General features: G+C 52.7%; 1 protein-coding gene across 5 annotated transcripts in view; it reads right to left on the reverse strand.

The window, feature by feature from the left end:
* MYLK (myosin light chain kinase) overlaps positions 1-17794 on the reverse strand; it is a 282381-nt gene that overhangs the window by 73677 nt on the left and 190910 nt on the right. For 4 of the 5 annotated variants that reach the window (XM_070466095.1, XM_070466096.1, XM_070466094.1 and 1 more), the window contains 5 exons: positions 17313-17510; positions 16393-16642; positions 10511-10582; positions 8271-10066; positions 1204-1320 (listed from right to left, as the gene is read on the reverse strand). In XM_070466095.1, coding sequence (XP_070322196.1) covers positions 1204-1320; positions 8271-10066; positions 10511-10582; positions 16393-16642; positions 17313-17510 — 2433 coding nt within the window. Of the gene's footprint in view, positions 1-768; positions 871-1203; positions 1321-8270; positions 10067-10510; positions 10583-16392; positions 16643-17312; positions 17511-17794 lie in introns of those variants that run through there. The other variant, XM_020899488.2, reaches the window with a different exon arrangement.

Below are 17794 nucleotides of genomic sequence, written 5' to 3' on the forward strand. Positions count from 1 at the left end.
GCAACTGACGATTTAATTTGTGTTGCCATTGCGTGTGTGTGTTTAAAGACTTTGGTTGTTAAGACTCTCCTTCCTTTTCTCCCGCTCATTGTGTATCACGATCTTGGCTTTCATGACCAGGAAATCACATTACAATATCTAGAACAGAGACAACGATTCCACATCTTGTGAAACAGGTTAGGAGTTTAGAAGTCAAGTGATCGTGTTCACAGTCAGAGGAACAACAAAGCTGGTCTTCAAGATGCCTTATTTGGACACTAGCTTTTAACATGTCACTGATAGTTACTAACCAGGCATTTCAAAGGCAAGAAATTGTTTCCCCTAACTACCTTTGTAGGTCATTGCAGGAAAGTAACAAAATACTGAGAATGGGCCCTGGATGTGAGTGCCAAGATGGGACTCTGGCCCTAGCTTGGCCCTAATAGAGCAGGAAACCCCATGAGGGACACTTTCCCTTCCCTGAATGGCCCAGTGTCCTGTCATATCAAGTGGAGGTGGTGGCCTAAACCATCTAATCTCCTTCCAAACACAATTCTAACCTACACAGAGGAGAGCAGGAGACTCACAAACACACCACCCGTGTGCCTTTAGGACAGACAGATGCCCACAGGACTGGACTCGCCCCCTCCTCCCAGGAAGCTCCACTCAGACCTGGCAGAGCTCTGCCCTCACAGCTCTCATCCCCTCCCTCTGTTACATTATGATTATTCCTCTCTAGTCACAGAGGCAGGCCTGTCCCCTCTACCCAAGGCCTCAGCCCCGACTCACCTCCTGGAAGAAGTGCCCCCACTTGGACCCCACTCTGCTCCCTCCTCACGGGTCTGCCCAGCCGCACTGACACTTGTTTGTTTCAGCTTGTAAAACCCTATGTAGTCATTTTCCTGTGGGTGTGTCTTCTCTCCTTTCTCCTCCTGTCTTGTGTCCGGCTTCCCTGCCTGGCATGGGGGGGCAGTTAGGACCGGGGAGGGGGCCCACAAGGTAAGCAGCCCTCCTCCCAGCTGAGGGCAGGGCTGCAAGGCCACAAGGAGCCATCAAGCAGAGCTGCCACTTCTCTTTCTGTCTCATGTTGCAAAAGATGGTTTGTCACCCACGATGAGAATGCCTCTGGTAGGGATGGCAGCTTTGGGTGCAGGTCTGTTCAGGGATGGTGGGCGCTGAGAAGTGGGACTCTGTGTGGGGCTGTGGTGGGTGGGTACCACCTACCGTCCACGGTGACTTGGCAGGAGCACTCAGCCTGACCGGCACTGTTCTTGGCTATACACTTGTATAAGCCTCTGTCCTCGGGCAGTGCCTTCTCGATGGAGACGGAGCACAAGGAACCTGTGGGTGGGAGGAAGAAGTGTTGAGTGGACCAGGTCTGAGCCCAACATCTGCCCAGCACTAGGAGTATCACAGTGAGTGTGCTTCACACAGGCATCCTCAGGAGCCCAGAAGTCACAGGTCCCGTGGGAACCAACTCGCTCTCCTCATCAAAGCCCACAGATAACCCAGATGCAAGATAACTGATCCCTAAATACACCCAACCCCCGCTTCCAGCGAGTTCTCTCATAGAAATACACAATAGCAAGGTAAGAAGAAGAGAGAGAAATAGCCCCTGCCCTTGGAAGGCAGTAGCACAATACAAGGGGCAGATGGCCCAGGCCCTCGCACTGGACGTCACCAGAGAGACAAGCTCAGGTCCCCAGACTGTGGTAGGGACAGAGGCCGGTGAGGACGCTCCACCAGCTTACCGCGATGCTTCTGGGAATGCATTCTAGAAAAGGACGTTCTGAACAAACAGGTGAGTGGGGGAGGGCAGGAACCCCTGCCCAGCAGGGACACTGGCCTGTGGGCAGATCTGCTGGAAGGAGACAAGAGACCAGCCAGGGACCCTGGAGCTGGCTTTTCAGGAGTGGTATCTGTGCTGACACTCCTGGCTGACGAGGGGCCTTGGGCTGGGAGAGGGGCACTGAGGGGCTGCCTCCCCCAGGGGAGGGTCTTTTGGTCCCCTCCGAGAGGGATGGGACAGCTCTCTTTTCCACGGGTCTGCCCTTGCCCCAGCACGCCTCTTCCGGTCTGGTTGAGGGAAGGAAGGGTCAGGTTGGGTGTATACTCAGGAGTCTGGTCCTTGCCCACCCTGGCTCTCTCATCCCAGGGCTGGCTCCTTCTCTGATGGACCCCTTTGGGGAGTTTCCCTGAGGGTGTGGGGAGAGACCACCTGAGGACTGGGCCTGCTGGGCCAGGCAGGGGGGCAGCAGTGCTCTCGCTCCTGCCATCAGACACACGCACAAGCCAGCAGCACGGCATCCTGCTCGAAGCTGGCCTGTTGTCTTGGCAGCTGTCATCACATGAAGAAGAGGACACAGCCGGAGCCATGCGCATCCTGCCATCTAGAGCTCTGGCCACCTCCCTCTCCACCACACTGCCCGGCGCAAGTCACTGGTCCTGAGCCAGCAGAGCTCTATGCATCCCAGGTGTGAATGTGCAGAGGCACGGCCTCTGATCGAAAAAGTACCTGTGCCCCCATCAGACAGACACACAGACTTGACCAACAAATACAAGGACACTCGGAGAGAGGAAGGGTGACGTCAGTTCTGCACAGAGAATCTTACCAAGGCTGGAAGAGAAAGCGAGATAGAAGCGTTGTTTATTTCCTGGCACCTGGGTAAAGTCTTCAACAGGGAAACCTCAGTTCCACCAACTCCCTGGGTCAGGATGGCTGATCTGCACCCCTTCCCTCCTACACTCTCATTTAGACCCCATCCTTCAGCAGGGCCTCCCTGCACTGTCCTACAGCGTACAGCAATGCCTCAGGGTCTCTGTCCCCTGTGGTTAATTTGCAGAAACGGCAACAGAAAGGATTTAGGCAGGATTTTTAGGAATTCTGTCATGAAAGTGAGAACTATGAGGCACAGAAATCAGGGAATGAGAGAAACTATCTTTTAGAGAGAGAAGTTTCCATTCATCCGAGAGGCAGGGGCATGAGAAGATGACCTCTGGCCTCCAAACTTGAAGCTTAGAAGACACGGACCCCATCCTGCCATTTTTCCTCAGTCTGAGGCTAAGGCCCACTCCCAACAAACCTCCTGGTCGAATCTCTGACTGTCTCTCAGCTTCAGTCCCCCAGCTGCCTTCAGCCTTAAACCAAAATGGCACAAAACAGTAGTGAGACCCCAGAAGAGGCAGAACATGTAGACAAGAGCCCTCGCCCTTCACGGCGGGGGCTGGGGTGGGAGGTGGGGGATGGGTGGGATATCACAAAGGCAGCTTTTCCAAGCTGCTCAGAGCCTAGACCCCTGGCCATGTGTGTGGGTTGGGGGAGGGCCCCCGGCAGGCTTGGAGGCTGGGCTAGCCCAGATTGAAGAATCTGGTATTTCCTGTGGGACAGCTTATTCCTGACCTCCAGAAGAAAAACCATTTCCCAGAGTTTTTTTGAGAAGCCTCAGTCTGGTGGGGAATTTTGAGAAGGTGAGGGGGATGGGAACCAGGGATCCAATGAATGGCTCAGCTAGAACCCTCCTTGGGAGAGCCCCTCAAGGTCACAGAGTCTGAAGGCCCCCTCCCCCCATCCTGCCTATGTTCTGAGTGTGGGGAGAGGGGAGGTGGGGTGTGTGAGGTGGAGGGAGTGGTCCCAAGCCCCAGAGGCTCTGCTGAGGCTGTTCTCTGTGTCAGTGCCCCAGCTCATCAGGACAGTGCTACTCAGCTCTGGGTCACCTCTTCGGGGACAAGGCCATATTGAAACACCCCCAGCCATAGACAGGCCTCTTCTATGCACTGAGTTCACCTCCCAAGGCCATTACTAAACACATGCCTCTCTCCCACCCTAGCGGTTGGAGGGCAGTGCCTGTGACTATTGTGAATGTTTTTCCTGAGCCTGGAACACCGTCAGTTAAAAAAAAAATCATTCTGAGAATGACCAAGGCATATTTCTGGAACAGGTGATCTGGTAGGATCTATGCAAGAAAAAGTCATGAACACTTGATCGAACATAACTGACCCTTGAAAGAGATAATACGGTTTCTAAAAGGGAAAGAAATTCTTAACTCAGAATTCTTCAAGTGGATTATGCATCCAATGACATGGGCTGGAATACTGCCTTACACATAGTAAGTGCGGTGTAGATCCTTGTGTTTTGTGGGATGGACTTACATAGATTTTGAAAAAGCCTTTACAAGATCCCACACTAATGGCAAGAAAAAATGAATCACCCATTGACAACACAACGAAAATGAATTCTCATTAATAGATGAGGAGAAATGTTTGCTGGGGGAAGAAACCTGGCCTGGGGACAGAAAATAAGGCATAAAGATGAAAGAAATTCTCAGCAGCAGCACAGAGCTCCCTGTCTGGCCACTGGCCTCCCAGTCCTGGGCCAAGGCCTGAGCAGCTCTGCTGCAGGTCCAGAAGGGCCTGGTAAGGCCACCCTGCAGGCCCAAGGGCAGGCCCAGTTGCTGTAAGTGAGCCCTGTAGCTCTGGGAGATGCAGGAAAAGCAAGGACACTTCCAAGAGTTCCTCCAAGAATGCAGTAAAAAAACAAACAAACAAACAAAAAAGAATGCAGTCAATTCAATTGACTGTCACCATACCTCTTCTGCTCTCTTGGCACTAGATGGAGTGAACATAATCATGTTCTGTGGGGCCCATGGGCTATGAGCCCTATTCAAGCTACAGAGTTCAGAGAAGCTCCCCCTAAAACCTATAAACAGTATCCACTAGCAGCAGGTCACAGACGTGCACACTGATGGCGGGAGAGCACAAGGGTCTGCCATGGCCAAAGGCCTGGGGACCACAGTCTGGGAGCGAGGCTTGGAGGAAGTGAACTTTGATCTTAGTCGAGGGAACAGCACACGGTTCAGTGCAGTGGAGTGAGAAGGGTGCTGAGTCAGGGAGGTGGGGGTCGAGAGGATAATCAGTAGGGTGTGAAGGATGGAGAAACCCACTTAGCAACCCCCTTCTCCCTACAAACACCTCAAAATGCCAGCTTCCTTATTTCCACTGATGCCATCACTACAACCCAGTCACCCCCTCACAGACACTCAGTGGTCTTGAACACCCTCCTCTTCCTTACCACCCCCTGCCCCCAACTCCATTCCAACCTAGGCACCAGGTTCTGTTAACTCTGCCCTTGCTTCTTAAACCGGTCATTTCCTGTCTGTGGCCATGGCTACCTTGCTAGTCCAGGCCTCACCATGTTTCTCCCCAACCTCTTCAGGACGCCTTTTCCTTGTCTTTGGGCACAGAATCAATCAAAGCCCCTAAATCCCAGCTTTGTGTCTATCACTCCCCTTCCCAACTCTTACAGGGCTCCTACTGTCTTTAGAATTGAGTTCTTCAGCATGGTAGAGGATGGAATGGACCTCACCTCCCTCTCCAGCCTAGAGGATGCTGGCAGCGGGGAGCCGGCCTCCTCGGCTGCTGTCCATGCTCCTATCTGGGAAGTCCACACCCTCCCTGCTGGGAGCCCTGCCCGCCTCCACGCTTCAGATCAAGGTCCAGCCCTTTCACCACCAGCCTCTCCCTGTGGCCCAGCACTCAGCTCCCTCTCCTCCTGCTCATCACTGGCACTTGGCTGGAAGAGGTTTATCACTGTGTGCATGTGTCCTCCCTTCCAGGTCTATTGAGAAAAGATTCACTCACACCTCTCAGAGGCTCTGCTCCCTGCAGTGGGGTTTGTGGAAGCGGTCACTGACAAGGCTTTACCCCAGGCTTTCTCCTGGGTGTGTGTTTGACCTGGGCTCCTGAAGATTTCGAGAGTGAAGCGCTAGAGAAGGGATGGTGGACAGAGTGCAGTTGCTGCTCTGAGACCAAGCCCCCTCCCTACCTTGGCAAGACAGCAGGCCCGTTGCAAGGTCGGCTTCCTCCACTGCAGTGAAAACACCAAAACTCACCAGCCCAGAGCCCACCACCAGTCTTCCAGCCTCTTGACAACTGTTGACAGTGTCGAGGAATGAACAATCATTAGCCTTTTCCCTTCATAGGCAACGCTCTCGGGGAAGTTGATCAGGGAAGGACCAGCATGCTGACATGCTGACAAGAATTATAATAACTAAGATGTGATGGAGCAGAGTGGTCTAGGCACTGGAACTCACCTGCCTATATTCCAAGACCAGCTCTGTTACTAATTAGCTGTGCAACCTCTGGCAAAGCCGTTAACTTCTCTGTTACAAGGGCAGTATACTGGTTACGAGGATTAAATGAGTGAAAAGAATAAGATGCCTAGGTCACTATCTGGCACGTGGTGTTCAATGAATGCAAGCTATTCTTATTTTTCAAAGAGGAATTACAAATATTTAGAATATTTTTAAAGGTTGGACTTGGGGCTATCTCTATAATCCTGTCCCCTCACCAAACTTCTCCTTGTGCTGGCCTTTTAAAATCATTTCTTCTTCTTCAGCTTTGGACCTAAACTGTCCATCTGAAGTGGTTTCTGTGGGAGGCAATACTGGAGTAGCCAGTGTAAAAGGCTCTCGGTGCCCAGAAGATACGACCCACCCCACACCCTGGGAATGAGCAGCCTGTGCCTAAGGGCTTGGGGGTGTGCCTGAGACCAGGGCTGAGGTCTGCTTTCACCTCTTCGTCCAGTGAACTGTTTATAAGCAGCTCTTGGTGGCTCTGCAGTTTCTACGTAGGTCCCAGAACAGCTGTACGGCTGTGGACATTGTCCTCAGCTGTGCCAACCTTGGCTTCCCTAAGGGTGGTGCAGCCATGCCTCTCACCATGAGCAGACCTGTGGGACCACACCTGTCCCCAGGATGGCAGCAGCTCACTTTCCGTCCTGCTCTGAGAGGTCACCACAGGGTAAGATGGGAAATACTCCTGGTCAAGGTTTCGAGTCAGTCTTATGCCTACACTTTCCAACCAGGACAGGCTGACAGAGGTGGCAGGGAAGGCTTGGCATCCACTGCTCTGGACATCTCAGCCCATCATGGTGATCCCCCAGGCCCTCCTGTGTGTGGACGGCCAGAATGAGCAGAGACAGGGGGATGGATCAGATGACTTCTGGAGGCCCCTACCAAACTGAGGATTTTCACATGGAAAAGCTATCATGTCAACACATTAGTGGAAAACCCTTTTCCTCTCTCTGGGCCAGTCTCCCCTTTACTCCTTCAGCAGTTAGATTCAAAACACTCAGCCAGCCCAGATTAGCTGTCGGAGTGGCAGAGTGAAGAGAGAAACTCCATCGTGAGCTGAGAGGGATAATGCTTTCTTCAAGTGCTTCATTAGGGTTTTAAAGAGGAAGGAAGGAAGCCAGATGAAGGGTGAGGGAGGGGGTGGAGAGGGGTGCTGTCAGAGGATAGGAGGAGGGCAGTGCGGCCAGGGGAGTGCTTCTGTCTCAGCTGATCAGGATTTGACAGGACTTGTCCTCCCGGGGCCTCCGCAGTGGCCGCCCTCCACTCCCCAAGGGAAAAGTGTCGCTTCCCAGGGAGCCATGTACCCTGCCCTGTCCAGGGCCACCAGCCTCAGCCTTGGGTTCAGGCCAGACTCTATTCCAGTGCTGGCCACGAGAGTGGGGTGTGAGAAGCCTGCTATCCTTGGAGCTCTCGTTCAAGACTGGAATTTATGAAAACATTTCAAACCAAATGGAGGGGTCAGGGAAAAGACCCTTTCACTCCCATCTCTTCTCTAGGTATAAACTGGCCCATCTGAGAATTCCAAATGCTGAAAGGCCCCAGATGGCAGGATTTATGCACCACCCCCCCTTCTCTCCACAACCCAAGAATGTGAAATACCAGCAAACAAGCCTCATCCAAATTAGGAAGTGAGTGGCTCTGTCCGCCTGGCTGCTTCCCCTTCAGGTCCCTTTAAACCCACAGTGTTATCAAGACTCAAGTTGTTGTTGACCTCAAATCATATCCCATCACTACAAACCGTGCCCTGAACCAAAAATGCTGCTTCAAAGGCAGCTCTCAGCCCCAAGCCCCCGGCCAGTCCCAGCCCTAGTGCCCCCATGTCCAAGCCTGTGATTGGAGCCCTCTCTGGGCCAGAGATGGGGTATCAGCCCAGACCCAGGGCTCCTCTGAGGAGCCACGCCTAGGGGTGACATGAGGCAGCTCTGCCAGACAGAAGCTGAGGTCTGGGAATGTGCCCTAGGACCAGACTCCCGCCCCTGACTTCCAGCAGTGGAGTGTGTGCCCCAGGTCCTGGGCAGGCACTAAGCCTGTGAATGAGAGACACAGAAAGCGGCCCATCCCACCCAGCTCTGGGCTATGAGCATTGTCAACAAGCAGGGCTCTGGGAGCGGACAGTGACTAGGACAGGGTTTCCCTTCCTCCCGGCCCCAGCCATTTTACCTTCTTGGGAGAGGACGATGAACTTGGTGGTCTTGAGCGTCTTTCCATTCAGTGTCCAGGTGATGGTGGCCGGGGGGTCAGAGGACACTTGGCACAGGAGCAGCAGCTTCTGACCCTCTGCCACACGGAGATCTCGCAGCTTCTCCTTGAAGGTCGGGGCTGTCCCTTGGTTCTCTGGTCTCTTTTCACTATCTGTGGCCCCTGCATGGCTCTTCTTGCAGTTCACATCATTCTTAACCTCCTTCTTAAGTTCTTCTTTCCCAGTGGATTTTGGGATTTCAGCTGGCTTGGCATTGCCCAAGTGTTTGGGGGCCTCAGCTGGCTTGGCATTATCCAAGGGTTTAGGGGTCTCAGCTGGCTTGGTGTTGCCCACAGATTTGGGGGTCTCGGCTGGCTTGACGTTACTCAAGGGTTTGGGGGTCTCAGCTGGCTTGGTGTTGCCCACAGATTTGGGGGTCTCGGCTGGCTTGACGTTACTCAAGGGTTTGGGGGTCTCAGCTGGCTTGGCGTTGCCCACAGGTTTGAGGATCTCAGCTGGCTTGGCATTGCCCACAGGTTTGGGGGTCTCGGCTGGCTTGACATTACCCAAAGGTTTGGGGGTCTCGGCTGGCTTGACGTTACCCAAGGGTTTGGGGGGCTCAGCTGGCTTGACGTTACCCAAGGGTTTGGGGGTCTCGGCTGGCTTGACGTTACCCAAGGGTTTGGGGGTCTCGGCTGGCTTGACGTTACCCAAGGGTTTGGGGGTCTCGGCTGGCTTGACGTTACCCAAGGGTTTGGGGGTCTCGGCTGGCTTGACGTTACCCAAGGGTTTGGGGGTCTCGGCTGGCTTGACGTTACCCAAGGGCTTGGGGGTCTCGGCTGGCTTGACGTTACTCAAGGGTTTGGGTGTCTCTGCTGGCTTGGTGCTGCCCAAGGGTTTGGGTGTCTCTGCTGGCTTGGTGCTGCCCAAGGGTTTGGGGGTCTCTGCTGGCTTGGTGCTGCCCAAGGGTTTGGGGGTCTCTGCTGGCTTGGTGCTGCCCAAGGGTTTGGGGGTCTCTGCTGGCTTGGTGCTGCCCAAAGGTTTGGGGGCATCAGCCAGCTTGGTGTTGCCAATGGGTTTCAGGAACCCTGAGGGCTGGGCATTGCCCACAGGCTTGGGACCTTCTGCTGCCTTGGCATTCAAGGCCTCAGTGTTATCGCTACCATTCTCTGTTGGTAATTTTTTCTTACTGCCCAACACCGAGCGAAAATCTGGGGTGGCAGGTTTTGGAGGGGGTACCTTCTCAGGCACAGGGGTCTTGGGAGTCCCCTTCTTGGCCAGGACAGAGCGGAAGTCCACCTGCTGGGGGCCATGCACCTTCCTTTCCTCCTCTGACAGGGTCTTTGGCTTCACTTGCCGCTGCAGGTTGGCGCGGAAATCCATCTGCTCAGCTGGGATCTCCTTCAGGTCCTCTTCAGACAAGGTCTTTGTACTCACCTTCTTGCCCAGGAGGTCGCGGAAGTCCAGCTGCTCAGCTGGGATCTCCTTCAGGTCCTCTTCAGACAAGGTCTTGGTGCTCACCTTCTTGCCCAGGAGGTCACGGAAGTCCAGCTGCTCCACCTCCTGCTGGCGAACGGCCTCCTCCGTGTGCTGCCGTGTCTCCACGCGCCTCTTGAGCACCCCACGCACGTCCTCGCCGTCGTCTTCCGCGGGGGCACCCTGCCCTCTCGCCGCCGGCCAGCCAGGCCTCAGGCTCCCGTAGCTGGCACCACCACCGCCACCATCAGCACCAGCTCCTCGGCCACAGAGGCCCTCGCAGCTGGCAGGCTCCCTCCCCCTGCAACCAGTGAAGGGAAAAAGGAAAGTAGCAGGAGGAAAAGGGGCCGGGTAAGAAAGAGACGTCAGGGAGAGCAAATCCCCGAGGGAGGGAGGGAGGGAGGGCGGAGGAAAGGGGAGGCCAGGGGGGCTGGCCAGGCCGTGTTTATAGAAGGGAACTTTGGTGAGAGGCGCTTGCTTGCTTAGTTGGTTTGTTACATCGGTAATGACTTCAGTAGCCTTATAAGGGTGTGTGCAAAAAAAAAAAAAAAAAAGAAAAAAATTTACCCCCCCCCCCCCTTCTCCCTCCCTTATTCTCCTTCCAATCTCTCTGTCTTGGCTCCGGCAGCCTCAGCTAGAGGATACAAACAATCTGGGGCTGCTGAGCTGGGCCTGCTGGGACCAGGAGGAAGGTGGGTGGACAGTGGCATAGGGCCTGGCCTGGCAACCCCCAGGGGACACTCACCGCAGGACCGCTCTGGCCGGGCTGCTCTGTAGCATCAGGGACACCTGGCAACTGCATTGGCCAACACGGTTCCTGAAGAATTCAAAGGATCAATACAGATCAAGGGGCTTTCTGGGCCAAGGGCGGTAGGGAGGGCAGGGCAGGCAGGACCTTGGCCACAGGTTGGCTCCAGGGAAGAGAGGACCATGGACCTGTGACCCTAACACACCTACACCAGACCTAGGTTTAGGGCAGGGCCCTCCCTGACTTTGGTCACCCTTTATCTTTCCAGCTCTAGCTTAAAAAGGAAAAAAAAAAAAAGAATCAGCTAAGGTAGGCATCCAGAAATAGGAATACTTTATTTAAGTATATTATAAAAATAATACAATTGACACTCAGTCAAGGAAGAGTAAAGACTAAAGCTGCTGAGAGCTGTGATGGAGCTGCTTGGTCTAGATTGTGCAGCCCCACTAAACTTGCCCAGTGACCCTGAGTCTCATTCCATGCCCCTTGAATACTGGGGTGGTTATTCCTTCTCCTCACAAGGTGCCCCCATCTGCTGGGTCCCCTCCACCTGCTCGTGAAACGAAAACACCCTCTAATCCCTACCCAAGTGACCCTTTTTCTTCGTCTGTCACGGAGAGGGCTCGGGATTTTTTAGCTCAGTGTTAACACTGTCCATGACCAGCTGGGGAAAGGGGCTCGGGAAAGGGGCTGTACCATACCCATGCTGTGCTGGGCTTACAGCAGATCAGCCGTCAAATCCCACAAGGCTGCCATCTGCTGGCAGGTCTGGGCTCTGACCAGCCCAAGAAGGCGCTGCTCAGACCAGGGGAAGCAGTGGAGGCAGATAGTCAAAGGCGCCTCTGCCTGCTAATAACCATGTTTTATGTAGCACCCTCCATCTTTCATGACTCACAGCCACTGTGTTTCTTGTCCCCACAACAGCCCAGTGAGGTTCACAGCATTCTTGTGCCCATTGTAAAGGGAAGGAGGGGAGACTCAGGGTTTCTAGGTTGCAGTGTTGGGCTCTTGGGCAACTCATTTCCTGCACTTGTCCATATCATGTGCACTTTAGGGGCTGGCACCTGCACCAGGTCCTACCGTAGACCTAATCCATCTCATATATTCCATCTCACTTACTCATGACAGATCTGTGAGGCTGGTGTCAGCAACAGTTCTTACAGGTGAGAAAAATGAGGCTTAAACTCACAGAGATGGCTAGTAGGGAAAAGGGTTGGAACCTGACTTGTAATTTTCCTATCCCACCCTACAGTGCTCTTCAGTACAAATCTATCCCGGGACATGTGTGTGTTTGTGAGTGTCTATGTGTATATGTTTATATCAGCCACATGTACATGGGATCTACCTGACGGGCACCTGTACCTGTCAGTTCATGATTGGGAACGTGTGTATGTTACCCCCACATGGACAGAGAGCTGAGCACATGTTCCTGTGGCTCTGCCAATGCACTCAAACAATTACCTTGCTTTGGGGGGGCCTCCCTCCCAATGCAGGGCCAGCTCCAGGTCAGGCACCAGCAGCCCATGGTGTGGCAGATGATTCTTGAGGGTCCCGGGGGTCACTATTCGCTCCTCGACACTGGGAACCCACTTGATAGAGGAGAGGTTGGCCTTTCATGCTCCCTAACCTTCTCTCATCTGCTGGGTACCTGCTGGTTACCTTCCTCAATGCTTGGGTTCTAGGGGGCGCAGATTCAAGGTTCAGGCACCCCGCTGTGGGCAGTGTGAGTGCCCACAGACAGCACTTAGGTGTCTTCTCAGCACTAGGCTCTGGGAAGGCTCAGGCCCTCAGAACATCCTGGGAACTCAGCAGGATGAGCAGGATGAGCAGGATCAGCAGGATCAGCAGGATGAAAACTAACAGGGCTTGGGTGACTCACAGAATAGCCATGGGAGTCACTTGTAGCTGAGGCCTTGCCCCTGAGCACCCTGCTTCTTCCAGGTTGCTGGCTAGTAGGGCCCACTCTGTTCCCACTTCTCTTGTAAGCACAGGGTGCAGGGTCTGGGGTGGGCATGGAGCATGACGACAGGGTGCCCCAGGGCTGTGTTTTCTGGGGCGCCCTTTTCAACATCTCCTCTGCTGAGTTTCTTCCTGTCACAAATAGAACATAGCCCAGATGCAAATTTAGAAGCAGATGTTGACCACACAGCCATGCTTCACCCCAGCCAAGCCCCTCAGAGGCTTTCAACAGTCGGGTGCCCTGACCCCTGAGCTGAAGTGAGCGCTAGCTCCCCGCAGGGGAAGCTGGCAAGGGCTTCTGTTGTTTTATATTACCTGCCTTGAAGAAGGGGGTGCAGGCAGCCTGCTGCCCAACCCTTCTCCAGGCCTCATGCAGGGGCACCCAGACAGTCTGAAGTGGCAGAATTGGGAATACTACAGCAGTCCCACTAAAGAGATCATCTCTTGGCATGATCTAAGGGTCACTATTTCTACAGCCACAAACTGAAATCTCTGCTAGACTTTTCTTTTAACTTTGTATTTTGTATCTGAGTATAGACAATTAACAATGTTGTCATAGTTTGAGGTGGACAGCAAAGGGACTCAGCTATACATATACATATGTCCCTTCTCCCCCAAACTCACATCCCCTCCCATCTGGTCTGCCACATAGCATTGAGCCGACTTCCCTGTGCTATACAGTGGGTCCTTGTTGGTTATCCATTTTAAATATTTGGCTAGACTTTTAAGGCAAATCATGGGTTCATGTGGAAAGGTCAGAGAGGCCGGTTATCTGGCACCCACACCCAGATAACCTAAACAGCTGATCAGCCTCTTGGGGTCTCTTTAGTGTCGGCACAGACTCAGTTAAAAAGTCAGGCCTGAGGCTGAGGCCCCAACCCCATGCCCAGCCCAGGTGCTGCCACAGAGGTATGGAGCTGTCACTCTATAAGCGGCACCTTTCGCACCCAACAGAATGCTCTGTGCTCCCTACCTCCTAAGGCCTGAGTCAGAAGCCCACTCTCTGGTTACAAAATCTTGGACCCTGCCCCACAATGAATCAACCACCCCTGAAATGGATTCTATATGCAAAATTAAAGAACTAATTTCCTGGCAAGTATCAAACTTTCAAATATTTCAGCTAGAATTTGGAGCTGATTTTCTGACATTTCCCCGTTTAGTTCAGGAGAACTAGGGAAGGGGAGGGAAGGTAAGAATCAACCACCTATATGTACCCCCAACTACAGCAGCAACAGAGAGCACCTGTCCCACCCCCACCCTCAGCCCAGCTTCCTCCTAGTCTCTGTCCTTGAAAGGCATTCTGTCCTGGGTACAGGTCTGATTCTCTCTAGGTCTGGGTCTGAGAAAAGTCAGAGGAGCCCCTGGCAGGCCTGGCACACACTCCCCAGGGCAATTTTCCATGGACTTGCCTCCTTACTGGGGAAAAAGCCAAGGCCAGGGAGCAGTCTCCCAAAGGAATGAGGAGACTGGACTCAGGGGAGGGAAGATGGGTGAGGGATGCACGTTTGGGGACCCCAGTGTAACGTCCTGTCCCAGGTTTCCCAAGTTCCAGTGTGCTAAAAAAAGAATGGAGGAGCATCTGATTTAATGACAGAGCTGAGGGTTCCAGTCTGGGCTCTGCTACTCACCTTTGGGTGGCCATGACCTTGAGGCCTCAGCTTCCCCCATTATTAAACAAGGAGGTGGTTCAGTAACTTCTGAAGTCCCTTCCAGCTAAGACAGTCTAAGTTTTATGACTATCCCCAGCTGGGCCCAGACGGTCTGCCTGCCGACCTCCCAGTGCAACCCTCCACTCTGGCCTGGCAGGCTTCCCACAGCCTTGCTCTGCTCTTTCCTACCCTCTCACACTCAGGCTATCCAGTGAGACTTGTCTCATTTGCCTCAAAATCCCACAAAAAACTCATCTCTTCTAGGATGTCTAGCTTGAGTACATGAATACTGTCTGAAAGCACTGTTCCTTTCATACAGATAAGCTCTGTTCTAACACAGAATCAGTTTCCATTATTTGCGCTGGCTGAGAGGAAGAAACTATTTTCTCTCTATTTTGGAGGCAGATTGGTTTTCCGATAATAACTAGTTCAGGAACAAGGCTAAGGGCATTGGTGTGTTCTGAGCATATTGCTGACGTTGACAGGATAATCAATTGGCCCACAACCATCTCATCAGCTGCCACGGATGTGGTATTACCTCAGGTGAGGTTTGCTGAGCCTTGCCAGCTAAGTAGGATTTCCTAGCAGATCCAAAGATGCCCAAGAAGTAATAAGTGGCTATTTTACTAAAACTGACCAAATATTAGGATGGTTTGTTATGCAGCAAAAGCTAACAATTCAAGTATAAAGCACATGCCCAGAAAGGACCCAAGTAGATGGAGCACATGCTAGGTTTTGTCCTTAGAACAAAGCTCCATCATGGCATAGCTTTGGCATATGGTTACAGAGCCTGTCTATAGCTCAGAGCCCTAAACACCGTGGGTTCAGTACAGGGAAATGATTGATCCAGGAGAGCAAGCCCCTTGTAAAGAGGACAGGTACCTGAGCCAGAGCAGTTCAACCATCTTCAGGATGTGGCAAATCTGTTTGCAGAGTCATGGTAAAGACAAGTGCTCTTCTTCGGTGCTAATACCAACCCTAGGGGCTGGTGTTCTGTCCCCATCAACCCAGGGTGGACATGGAGTTTCAAGAATTAGAGCATTTTAAAGTTGAAAAAATATTTCTGGATCACATCCATTTAACAAATAGCTACCAAATGCTGACTTCGGGCAGACAATGTTCTAAGCACTGGGAACACAGCAACGTGCCTTCATGGACCTTACCTTCCCATGTTTCCTAGAAAGACCTTGAAAGGGAGGAGAAATGAATGGGGACAGTTAATGTCCCTGTAGTGGTTTTAAATGTCTACAAACTCTTTGATACTCCTCTCTCCAAGAGGAGAACTTATTTCCCCTTTGCTTGAATATGGGCTGTACTTACTGACTCATCTCTCACGGATAGAACGTGGCAGAAGTAATGACTGCCGAAGAATGGTCATAGGAGACTGAACCTAGTTGTTTTCCTTGGACCCTCAGCTCTGGGGAAGCCAGCTGCAGTGTCATGAAGATGCTCAAACAGCCCTAGGGAGAGGTTCACATGGCCAGGAGCTGAGGCCTCCTGCCAACAGCCTTGTGAGTGAGTGAGTCATCATAGATGTGGACCCTCAAGCTTCAGTTGAGTCTTCAGGGGCAGTAGCCCCTGATGATATCTTCATTGCAACCTTGTATAAAAGCCTGAGGCAAAACCCATACAAACTGTGAGAATATTATTGCTGTCTCAAGCTGCTAAGTATGAAGGTGAAAGATAACAAATTCCTTTCATGGGACTTTCCAGGTGGCAATAGTGGTAAAGAACCTGCCTGTCAATGCAGGAGACGTCAGAGACCAGGGTTTGATCCCTGGGTCGGGAAGATCCCCTGGAGGAGGAAATGGCAACTCATTCCAGTATTCCTGCCTGGAAAATCTCATGGACAGAGGAGCCTGGCAGGCTATAGTCCATGGCATCACAAAGAGTCAGATGTGACTGAAGCAACTTAGCACAGCGTATTCCCTTCACAATAGATAACGCTGCTTTCCCAATTTTAATCCATTTTTCCTCAGTCATATTCTTCATATATCAAATAATAGGAGGAACAAAACCAGGATGTAATAATATGGAGGACTCTGGGGAATTGAGCTCAGAGGGGAAGGCTCTCAATGAACCTCTGTTGTCCTGAGATGGAAGAACAAAAGCTTGTCAGCAGCACCACGCCTGCTCTTTCTTCTCCCTGAAGTCCAGCCCCACATTCTTCTGTGGCTCCTCTGGCTTCCCAGTCCCAAGTAGCGACTTTACCAGGAGGTAGGAACTGGGTGGGGAGGGGTTAGAGGAAGTCAGCAGGGCATGCAGACTCACTTGAGCAGGATCTCATACTGGCCGGCGTGCCAGGGCTGCACGTTTTTCAGCACCAGGGTGAACACATCCTCATTCTGAAGCACCTCAAAGTGGCCAGTGTCTCTGGAGAGGGCTTTGCCATCTCGGAGCCAGTGCACAGTGGGGAAGGGGTCACCGGCTATGGCACAGGAGATAAGGACACTCTGGCCCAGGCAGGCAGTCACTGAGCGGGGCTTGCTGATGAACCAGGGCTGGGTGCCATCCTGCGGCTCTGAAGTTAGCAGAGTATTGAGTTAGAGAGGAAGGCCTTTCAGCCGAGAGCATCCATTCAATTCTCCAAGGCGGTGAAGGTCAGAAGACAGCATGTTACCCAAAGAACAGCTCATCCAGAAATGACTCTTATTGAACACTCAGGGAGAGCACCTCGTTCTCATGGTAAATCTGTCTCGGTTGCTTCTCAGAGGGCAATATTAACATGAACTTGTATAGCCAAAGCAAGGGGAAGTCACCTAGAAGGTACAGGGGCACTGGGATAGGTAACAATGATCTGTATGATGAAGAGCTGTCACTTGCTTGTGTGTGCTTAACTTGTCTCTCCTCTTAAGTATGGGTTCTCTAAAGGCAAGGGCCCTCATAGGCCCTCACCTCCAAAGTGTGTTAGGAGATTTCTCTCCTAGCACTCTATGCAGCTGATCACCAGTAATCCAGGGAGAGCAGGGGTTTCTAAAGGCAGGGAAGGGTGGCCCCACTCAGCCAGAGCCTCAGACGAGGATGTGGAGCTGGCCGCTGGGGCTGGGAGGGAACCAAGGGAGCAGAGGAGATGGCAACAAAGTAGGCTCACATGGTTTCCTCACCTTCAGATCGTCTTTGGAGAGACCGTAACCACATAGCTACCTCGTCCCTGCCCCGCTTCTGGTCACCAGGTCACAGGTCAGCCTCACCTTGCACAGTGAGCACGGCCTGTGTGCGGACCTCTCCAGCGCTGTTCCAGGCCTCACAGGTGTAAGTGCCCGTGTCCTCCGGGAACACTTCCTGGATACACAGGCTGTGCTGAGTGCCTCTCTGTTCAAAGTGGAAGTCCTCGGACTCCTGGATCTCATTCCCATCGTGAAGCCAGATGACCTCCGGGGGCGGGTTCCCTGAACGGAGAGGAGCAGCAGGGGAGCTGGTCAGAGAGGCGCTTCCCTGGGCTGTGGGCAACTCTACTTAGTACTGTGACATTGCATTGCTTCAGTCTTCCCATCCATAAATATTCTAACCCTACCTACCTCATAGGTTTACTGGGAGGGTTAAATAAATTAATACCACCCCCTTAGCAGCCCACTAGAGAAGCCGATTAGAGCAGCACCTGGAGCAAAGAAAGTACTCAATACATGTTCATTATAATTACTTAACAACAAATTTGGGGAAACCAGAAAGAACC

This window comes from Odocoileus virginianus, chromosome 4, assembly GCF_023699985.2.
Source record: "Odocoileus virginianus isolate 20LAN1187 ecotype Illinois chromosome 4, Ovbor_1.2, whole genome shotgun sequence".
NCBI lineage: Eukaryota > Metazoa > Chordata > Mammalia > Artiodactyla > Cervidae > Odocoileus > Odocoileus virginianus.